The sequence below is a fragment of the Rhamphochromis sp. 'chilingali' genome, assembly GCF_963969265.1.
Source record: "Rhamphochromis sp. 'chilingali' genome assembly, chromosome: 4".
Taxonomy (NCBI): Eukaryota; Metazoa; Chordata; class Actinopteri; order Cichliformes; family Cichlidae; genus Rhamphochromis; species Rhamphochromis sp. 'chilingali'.
Genome location: NC_137948.1, coordinates 37,880,187 through 37,890,444, shown reverse-complemented (window position 1 = coordinate 37,890,444; position 10,258 = coordinate 37,880,187). Strand labels below are relative to the sequence as shown.

General features: G+C 39.6%; 1 protein-coding gene across 1 annotated transcript in view; it reads right to left on the bottom strand.

The window, feature by feature from the left end:
* Positions 1–10,258, bottom strand: part of LOC308396135 (venom factor-like) — a 42,521-nt gene continuing 32,263 nt past the window's right edge. Inside the window, exons 31-44 of the mRNA XM_080881237.1 lie at positions 10,038–10,188; positions 9,275–9,438; positions 9,013–9,165; positions 8,799–8,858; positions 8,577–8,667; positions 5,529–5,580; positions 5,115–5,202; positions 4,611–4,700; positions 4,350–4,455; positions 4,013–4,102; positions 3,835–3,918; positions 3,121–3,201; positions 2,793–2,940; positions 1–2,639 (exon numbers count right to left, since the gene is read on the bottom strand). Coding sequence (XP_080737363.1) covers positions 2,495–2,639; positions 2,793–2,940; positions 3,121–3,201; positions 3,835–3,918; positions 4,013–4,102; positions 4,350–4,455; positions 4,611–4,700; positions 5,115–5,202; positions 5,529–5,580; positions 8,577–8,667; positions 8,799–8,858; positions 9,013–9,165; positions 9,275–9,438; positions 10,038–10,188 — 1,503 coding nt within the window. The 3' untranslated portion in view covers positions 1–2,494. The remainder of the gene's footprint in view (positions 2,640–2,792; positions 2,941–3,120; positions 3,202–3,834; positions 3,919–4,012; positions 4,103–4,349; positions 4,456–4,610; positions 4,701–5,114; positions 5,203–5,528; positions 5,581–8,576; positions 8,668–8,798; positions 8,859–9,012; positions 9,166–9,274; positions 9,439–10,037; positions 10,189–10,258) is intronic.

The window sequence follows — 10,258 nt, the reverse complement described above, 5'->3', positions numbered from 1 at the left end:
TTCCACCGTTGAAAAAGAAAAGTTGGACCAGTACTCAACTTTGATCTCTCAAAGGACTTTTTACATTTTAAGTCTTATTCACACACACACACACACACACACACACACACTTGCTTGTCCTTTAAGATAAATTGATCTTAATCTGTGTTAAACAGCGAGACAACTTTAGAGGTGAAAATAACATCATTCATGCGGTTATCTACCAAGTCAGAGCCAACAAGAAGAGCACTGAATCAAGAAATCATATAAATAGAATCTGTCAGACAAAGTGAAGTAGGCTACAAGATCAAAGAAGGTCAGAAACCATCTAAAGAAATTCAAGGACAGATTTAAAATACAATCATTCATATCTATCGGTTTGTTAAGCTTTACAAAGCCTAGGGCTTTGGGACTCAAGTGAACCACAGAGAAAACCATTATCTACACACAGAGGAAACTGGGAAGAGTGGTGAAACTTCCCAGGAGTTGCAGGCTAAAATGACTTCATGAGTGCACTGACTACTCATCCAGGAGATCATGAAAGAACCCAGAGAAACATCTGAAGAACTCCAGACATCATTTTTGACCAGGACATGTCCTTCAACGCACATATTAAACAAATATGTAAGACTGCGGTCTTCCATTTGCGCAACATCTCTAAAATTAGAAATATCCTGTCTCAGAGTGACACTGAAAAACTAGTTCATGCATTTATTACTTCCAGGCTGGACGACTGCAAATCATTATTATCAGGATGTCCTAAAAACTCACTGAAAAGCCTTCAGCTAATCCAAAATGCTGCAGCAAGAGTCCTGACAGGGACTAGAAAGAGAGAGCAGATTTCTCCTGTTTTGGCTTCCCTTCATTGGCTTCCTGTTAAATCCAGAATTGAATTCAAAATCGTGCTCCTCACATACAAGGTCTTAAATAATCAGGCCCCATCTTATCTTAATGACCTTGTAGTACCATATCACCCTATTAGAGCACTTCACTCTCGCTCTGCAGGCCTACTTGTTGTTCCTAGAGTATTTAAAAGTAGAATGGGAGGGAGAGCCTTCAGTTTTCAGGCCCCTCTTCTGTGGAACCAGCTTCCAGTTTGGATTCGGGAGACAGACACTATCTCTACTTTCAAGATTAGGCTTAAAACTTTCCTTTTTGCTAAAGCATATAGTTAGGGCTGGACCAGGTGACCCTGAATCCTCCCTTAGTTATGCTGCAATAGACGTAGGCTGCCGGGGATTCCCATGATGCATTGAGTTTTTCCTTTCCAGTCACCTTTCTCACTCACTATGTATTAACAGACCTCTCTGCATTCAATCATATCTGTTATTAACCTCTGTCTCTCTTCCACAACATGTCTTTATCCTGTCTTTCTTCGCAGCAGATGGCCCCGCCCCTCCCTGAGCCTGGTTCTGCCGGAGATTTCTTCCTGTTAAAAGGGAGTTTTTCCTTCCCACTGTCGCCAAAGTGCTTGCTCATAGGGGGTCATATGATTGTTGGGTTTTTCTCTGTATCTATGAAGCACCTTGAGGCGACTTTTGTTGTGATTTGGCGCTATATAAATAAAATTGAATTGAATTGAATTGAATTTTCCTCTGTTATGGTCAGATTTCGTGGTTCAACAATAAGAACGAGACTGAACAAAAATGGCATCCATGGCAGAGATCCAATAAGAAAACCACTGCCACAATAACTTGTCTCACATTTGCCACAAAACATCTGACTCCAGGGAAAATATTGTGTGGACTGACGAGACAAAAGTTGAACTTTTTGGAAGGTTTGAATCCTGTTACATCTGGTGTCAAATTAAAAGCATGTTATAAATCAACATCATAAAAACAGTCAAACATGGTGGTGTTAGTGTGACGGTCTGGGCTGCTCTGCTGCTTCAGCTTTCTACCAGAAAATCCAGCCATCATTTTGTGCCTGAAAACACAAGCTAAGTTTGGTCATGTAGCAATGACCCACAGCAGACCAGAAAGTGATGGCATAATGAAAGTCCAGACCTAAAGCCAATTAATATGCTTTGGATTGGACTTATTGGCCATTCATGATCGTAAAAACTTCCAGTGTGGCTAAATTAAACAATTCTGCAAAGAAGGGTAAGCAAAAGAATTCCTCCACAGTAATGTGAAAAACAGTTTATGGGGTTTTCAAATAGGGTCAGGTAGGTTTGAATAGCCTTTTACCCCTTAATAAAAAGATAATTTAAAAAAATGCATTTTATAATTACGTGTATTTTCTTTGTCCAGCATAAAAATTAAGTTGATCTCAAACATGTAAGTGTGACAAATATTCAAAACAAAGAATAATTACACATCTCTCTCTGCGGTTTATACTTCTTCATTCTTGTTCAAAGTTATGGTAACTGGCAAGACTCTCACTTCCCTTTTCACAGAGAAAACTAAATATAGATTGAAAGAATTTATCAGGAGTACACAGTAAGTTGAGCATACAAAATGATTTCCTTTTTTTTTTTGCCACAAAATTGTGTGCGACAGCTGCCCTGACACCTCTACAGCCTGCAGGCGTTGACCGACAGTTCGTTGGCAGTGTCGCTTAGACTCCTGCATTTAGCTTGCAGGCTGGGATGGCTGGAGCACTCTGCGGGTGAAGGCCAGCGCTCCACCCAGGTGTCCTTCCCCAACACGTAGATGAACCTGACACACAAAATGAAAAAAGAAAGAAAGACAGATGGCAAGTTAACAAGTAAGAGCACCCAAGTGTCTCATAGTAAACTTGTCCTGTCATAGTTCCGTATTTGAATCAACACAAAATTATTTGTAAGCATTTATTTTTCCTGTTCTGCTCACTTGTTGGTTTCAGTATCAACATTCCACTGGTCGTCCTTGGGGCCAATGATGAGGTATTGGGAGCCCTGCTTCAAGTCTAGTCCATCTCTGCAACCTCCGTGAGACATGAAGATCCTCGTCTGACCCGCTCCAACTCCACCCTCCAGACCTGAGTGGGAGAAGAACAAATATAATAAGCCTTCATTTGTCTTTGAGTTACAAGAATGCACAAGCAGCACTTCATAAATGGGGTCACCAAATAATGAAAAAGTTAACTGGACCACATCATTCCTCCATTGCTCACACTGAAAAGACTGAGAGGTGAAAGCCAGTCACTACTAGGACTCACCCAGTTTGATAACTTGTGTGATCTCCATCTCATATTTGTCGTAGTAACTCTGGATGACATTCAGCACCTTCACCTGGAAAACTAAAACACAGTAGCAACCAAACCTGAGCATCATGAGCAAATTACTGTAAAATTTATCGGACTCTTAAATGGGTGAGGCACTGTTTCCATAAATTAATAGTAACTGTTTCCACGACAAAATAATAATAGCATTACTAACAAAAGGGGGAGGTGACAGTTTCCCACCCTTTTCCAGTAAGATACTAAACTGAAATTCTGTATGATGCCCTGGGGAGTTGCTATATGAGCGATTCATGGTCCACATGGTAAATGAGAGAAAAATAAAGCAGGAGAGCAATAGTGCCATCAGCTAAACTTTCTTTACAATGTTTTAAATATTACAGTTTCTGTGAATGCTCACATTATGCTTCCATTTATTACTCAAACAACATATTATTTGTTCCTACTCTAACAGCTGATTCGCTGCAGGGCTTATGTCATTGTTACTGCTTGAATAAGGGCATTTAATGTGGCTTCTTTTATTTCTATAAATATTAAAATCTTAATCTCTTCATCTAGCGGCAGTTTTGACAACGTACATCTGAATATTTTTAAATCATTTGAATGGCAGTCAGCCAATGAACATGCAAAAGTGTAAGCCTCCAGTGTGCAGGCATGCATGTTAAAGGCGCCGGAGTGTAAAAGCACATGTACCATGGTGTAAGCTCTTGCAGGCAAACGTCTCTCTTTCTTTGCTGGGGAAGTTTTCACTGTCCGCTTTGGAGATGCAGCAGTCACCTGGAGGTTTTGAAACCACGGGAGGTCAAATGTGCAGAGGTGGAAAAAAAATACACGCATCCTTTAATGCATTGTTGCAAATCCCATACTTTACCCTGTGTGCAGCGGCAGACGTTGTTTCTGCAGATCTGGCTGAGCTGCTCCTTGTTCTCACGGGGGGTGTAAGTACGACTGCAGCGGCGGTCTGTGACAAAGTGAGAGGGGAGAAATCTAAAAGCTTTAATGTTATTATTATTATTTATTTATCTTGGTTTTATGCGAAATATAAGGATGCAGTACAACTTGGCCACTTGGTTGGCTGCTCTCAGCCATGCAACATATGGTCACCTGCTCATCCCAGTGAGCTAAACTGCCGTTCCTTTTATAAGTATTTCTTATAATACTGTATCGCAGAATCTCTGATTTTTATGTCTACAGCTGTATTTCCCAACCTGGGTTGTAATACTCGTAAACAGTCACTGAGGATGGCTGCAGGAGGCCAACTTTGAAGGTCTGCTGGAGTCTGAATATTAGGATCTCAGGCTCTTTGTGAGAAACCTACAAAGAGAAACAATGCAGAGCAGGGGGAATGTTATAAGACATACTTCTTAAAAATGGTACATAAAACTGACTTAAACTGGACAGATTTTAACTCCTCATACTCTTTCTTCCTGTAATCCAATAAATGAGACAGTGGTCTACAGCACAGTTACCTTAAACAGGTGGATGATCAGGGATCCCCTGTCACTCAGGTTATCTACTATCTGGAAGTTGTTGATGTAATGATCCACTGAGTTGGACAACTAGAGACAAACATGTTCAGAATTTATTAGTTCAATTTAAACAGAAATAAAATGCTGCCGTGTAGAAAACATTCTATAGAATTGTATTTAAAGTGTAAATTCACAATGCAATGCTGTATTTATTACCGAAATATGTTAAACCCATTACAGCCTTAGGTGATGCAGGGGTCAAACAAGTGAGCTGAGGTGTGCTTTTTGGTGTGATACTGATAAATTACAGTAAAGAAAACTGAGCTTGCAGCTTAACTTTTTCACAACACGCACAGAAAAAAGTTTGAATAAAACAAAATAAAATAGATGTAAAATAAATTCAGGTTTACTCTGTGTAAGAAAGCTAAAACTAAACTTGGATCATTTCTTAGCCATGAAAGCTTTGTTTCAGATTTTTGAAGCACTGGCCTAGAGGCTGATTACCATCTCCAGGTCTGAGTTTTCTGGGGTGAAGCCAGTGGGCAAACTGATGTCAAGAACCACCATCCTGACGTCTCTGGGTCCTAAAGCCCTGCGAAAGAAAAGCAGAAAGCACTGGCAAAGGATATGAAATCTAAATCTGAAAGGACCCAAATGATCTGATTAACCTCATGAGAAATGTGAGCAGCTGTTCTGAATCGCTGGATCAATAACTCACATTCAGTGGACCAAATGTTCAAAGAAAATTTATTACGGTCAGACAGACTCACATTTGGCAGTTTTTGTTTAAAAATGTGGTCGTCCCATATTAAAAAGTTGACTGTTTTTGCTGTTTGCTACACTTTGTATGAAGTAAAAGATATAAAAATACACTTTTTTTTCTTATTCTCTAAAATTTAGCAAGTAATTGTATCTTACCTCACTTTGATGGTGATCTGATAGGACTTTTCTACATCTGCTGGAGGCTTTTCTGTTATGAGATGGAGGAAAAGTGTTATTAAATATGTAATCCATAAAGCTTGCTGAAGATACTTGGTGTGTATATGTATTGATAGTTTTTTTTATGTATATGTTTGTCATATTGCAGTTGCTGTCTTTTCTACTGTTTTTAAAAAAAAAAAATCAGATGTTTGATTTCACACTACATGCCGTTCATGATTGAAACCTCCCATTTACTAGCACACTGGCTTTTACCTCCCAAGGTAGGGTTTGTGTCCCCTCCAGGTCTTGAACTGGGGATCTTTCATATAAGATAAGATAAGATAAGATAGAACTTTATTAATCCCTCGGGTGGGTTCCTCTGGGAAATTCGACTTCCAAAAAAAGCACAGCAACGACCGAAGAAAGTAGAAAGTTTTAAAATTATTTTTTAAAAAGCCACATAAATGGTCCTCCTTGGGGCCTATGATGTTTGTATTAATGTACATACATCAGTATTTTAAATGGTATTTCAGCCATTCCCAAAATTAAGAATAGAGAGATTTTCAAAAATCTTCTCCAGCCCACGTACACCTTAAAATCAAACTCTGACCACACACCAGCCTGAGAGGAGTTTCCTTCTTTGTTTTTATGTGAAACCTCGATCTGTTGATGACTGACTGTTTAAAGCTGATTCTCCAGTAACAGCTCTCTTTTCCCACCTAAAAGCTACTGTACAATTTGAATTCTTTCTGTACCAGTAATGACATATATAACATACACTCCAGATTCCATTAAAACATTAAACAAATAACATGTTTGTGTTACGGCAGGCTTGTAGTTTACAGTTATTTAAGAAAAGTTAAATTTGTATCTTTTGAACTAAGTCCTGTTTTATCTTATTTCAAAATATCAAGGAAATGAAACGTGCTGAAATGTGTTTCATCATTGTTTGACCCTTATAATAACTTAAACCCTAACACCTTACAAGAACATAAATACAGCTGGTAAAATAAGTATTCTGTCCCAGGGCAGCTGTGGCTACAACTGTAGCTGCCTCCACCAGTGTGTGAATGAATAGTGGAATTGTAAAGCGCTTTGGGTGCCTTGAAAAGCGCTATAGAAATGCAATCCATTATTATTATTATTATTATTATTATTATTATTATTTAATGTGTCACCATTTTTCCAACTAAATATATTTCTAAAGGCACTATTGACATGAAATTATTGCCACATGTCAGTAACATCCCAACACACCAACTGACATGTATTTAATGCCTCAAACAAAATTCTTTGTTGGTGATGAGAGCTTCAAGACGCCTCCCGAATGGACACGCTAGTCACATGCAGTGGTCAGGTGTGATTTGTTTCATTTTTCCACACAAACAGTCTTCAAATCCTGAGGTCTCTGTGGGCTCCTTCTCTGAACTCGTTCAGTAGATTTCTCAGCTGGATTCAGGTCAGGTGATTGGCTGAGAAACCAGCTGAGAGTTTCCTTGGCTGTGTTTGGGACGATTGCCTTGCTGAAACATCCACCCTCGTTTCATCATCATAATCCTGGTGGAGGGCTGCAGATTTTTATCAACAGTGTTATAGTACATGTTTCTGTAACATATTGGTCTAATGTTAGCTGTATAATTCATCTCATTGTTTGTTGTGTGAAGTTGGCACTGGTTTTGTGTGATTTTATGTGTCACATTTGCTGTGAGCCAATGGCTGTGATGGGGTTGGATTAATTGAAGGCCCACATTACAAACACTGCTGTGATATTTTGTCTCTGAGGTATGTTATATGGCCAGAACTAAGATGACTTGATTTAAATATGTTGATGGTGGATAGTGTGCTGCTCTGTGAATTGTATAATGAAGATGGGGTGATATTGTGTGTCTCTGTGCAGGCCAGGACCCAGTTAAGTAGTTGGCATGTAAAGTGCAACTGACTTGTGCCATCGCAGGCTCGCGCCTTCAACTGGTGTGTTTTATACCTTTAGCAAGCGGGGCGCTGGACTGTGTATCTCTTCATTTTTTTGATCATTGTACTAATAAATTATGTCAGAATTGTATTAGTTGTCATCTTTTGCCCACAGCTGAGACAGCTGGTCAGACCTAGAATATGTCTGTGTTCGATTTCCATTCATCCTTCCTGAAATTACATGAAGTGTGCCAGTGCCGTATGCAGAAAAACAGCCCACACCATGATGTTCCCAATTCCAAGCTTCATTGTTGGTATGGTGCTTTTGGTGCTTTCTTTTTCCTCTGAAAATATGCAGTGCCCTTTGACCTCGTAACATTGTGTGTATTATGGTGTCAAAGGTCAGTTTTGACCACACTATAGTCTCCCAGTATATCACAGGCTTGTCTAAATGCTGTTCAGCAACTTTGAATTCAACATGCTTTTTCTTCAGAAATTGAGTGTTGCATGGTGAGTGTTCATGCAGGCCATGGTGGTTGACCGATTTTCTTTTTTCTGTAGGTCTCTGTAAGTCCTCCTTGGCTTTTAGACAATTCTTCTGAATACTTTTCACTCCTCTGTCTGAAATCTTGCTGGGAAGATCTGGTCCTGGCCGGTTTGTTGTGAAGTGGTGTTCTTCCCACTTCCACATTATGGCCCCAGCAGTGCTCACTGCATTCTTCAGTAGTTTAGAAACTCTTCTGTGACCAATGCCATCAGTATGTTTTCCAACAATAAGGTTGTGACAGCCTCATATTGTTTTAACCCATCATGAGATGTTTCTTGTGTGACACCTTGGTAACGAGACACCTTTTTATAGACCATCAGCCAGGACTGAACCAGCTGATATTAATTTGCAATAAGTGGCATGATTAGTTCCTAATTACTAACAGATTTCAGCTGGTGCCTTTTAGTACCTCCACTTTTTGTTCAGTATTTCTCCCCTGTGTCATTTCTCATTATAACGCGTAACATCATTTGATTTCTTTGCATGTGTAGATGTCAATTGCACCTTTAGAGATACATTTAGTTAAATTGGTGACACATTCAACACTTATTTTATCTGCTGTATTTGAGACATATAAATGGAGTTACCCTGGGACTCTTCAACAGCAACACTGAGCTCAAAGTGCTGGCAGGGCATTTTCTCATCCACCTCATGCAGCTGGTTATAATGGGTCACAACCTTGGGTCAAATTTCAGGAAGAGAAATCGATCAGTCAAAAACGATTGTACAGCCAAATATAGGTACTGTCCTACTATTTAATTTAATTATCTCTAATGAGTTTTATTAATAATCATTCAGTGCATTTATACCTCAAGTATTCCCTGTCCGTTTCCTTGAGCTCTGACTTCCAAATCAAGGTTAGCAGGCAACTGTGCAACAAAAGCACCGCAGAAGAAGAAAAATATTGGATAATGATGTTATTACACTCAGTGATGTTCTTAAATCCCAAATCATCACAGTTCAAAGTTACGAAACTCCGCTACAAGCCTGGATTCTGTTTATATTTCTTTTAATGTCTCTCACCTTGGATGAGCGAGCGCCATAGGCTGTCCTTGGGTCAAAATGGTAGCGGATGTCTCTGCGTCCAGTGATCCTGATGTCTACATTCAGACTGAGGTCATCAGGAGGTCTCTTGATCATATACTCTGACAATGCCTGAAGCACCACCATGGTGGACTGGAAGAGTAGAGAACGAAAAAACCTAACTGGCAGCCTTCTGACAATTAAATCTGGCATGAAATATAATATCAACAAGTGAAATAAATCTAAATATCCTTTAACTGACCTGAGTAGAGCCAAAGCTGCCTCCTCTTCTTCGCTGGCTGTTCAGCCATTTAAAGGCTGCTGCTGCTTCCTCCATGTGACCCAACTTAATAAGAGCCAGCAGGGCATAGCCGGTCGCCTCCAAGGTGAAGAAGTGGTTTTCCCTGTCAGGCCAGTGGCTGCCACCTGCAGCAGCGACAGAATTAGAGGGATGTTTTACACTTATCCTCAGTGGCTTTTTGATACTATTTGAATGCCGGCTTTAAGAGCACACAGCTTTAGTCCGTACAGCAAAAGTGCAGTGATTAGGGCTATGTCATACCATACTGTCTGCCATAACATCAGTACAAACTTTTACGTGATTGAAAAATAGTGTTATATGACAATATCAACGATATAGCAAGTAAACAGAATCCTGCTAGTAGACAGAAATTAGTTAAATTCAATTATATTGTATTTTATTTATGTAGCACTAAACCACAACAGTTCCTTTAAGGTGTGTTTTATTTTCAGGTGAATACCTTATAATAATACACAGAAAACAGCCAGATGACTCCCTAGGAGTGATTTGGCGACAGTGGGAAGGAAAACTCCCTTTTAACAGGCAGAAACCTCCAGCAGAACCAGGCTTTTTGTTTTACTGATGCTTTGCATGATGATAAACCAGGACTTTAAGCAAGTTTTAGTTGCTTAAGGTACATTTACTCTGGTAACTCAAATGAAAACAAGAAAACAAAACAAATCAAATTAAAAAACAGAACTATAATCATTCTGATTGAGGATACCTCGGGCTGCAGCTTCGAGTAACGGTTGATGAACATTGTGAGGTGCCCCCACAAGAGCCAGAGCATAAGAGGTGATGGCCACGGTGTACGGTCTCCTCCCATTTCTAGTCAGTGCATTGGTCAAGTACTGTGTCGTCTTACCCATGGCATTCTATACCACATGAGTGGGTAGATGATGGGTTAGTATAATTACAATTACAACAAGTGTTAAAGAGACATTG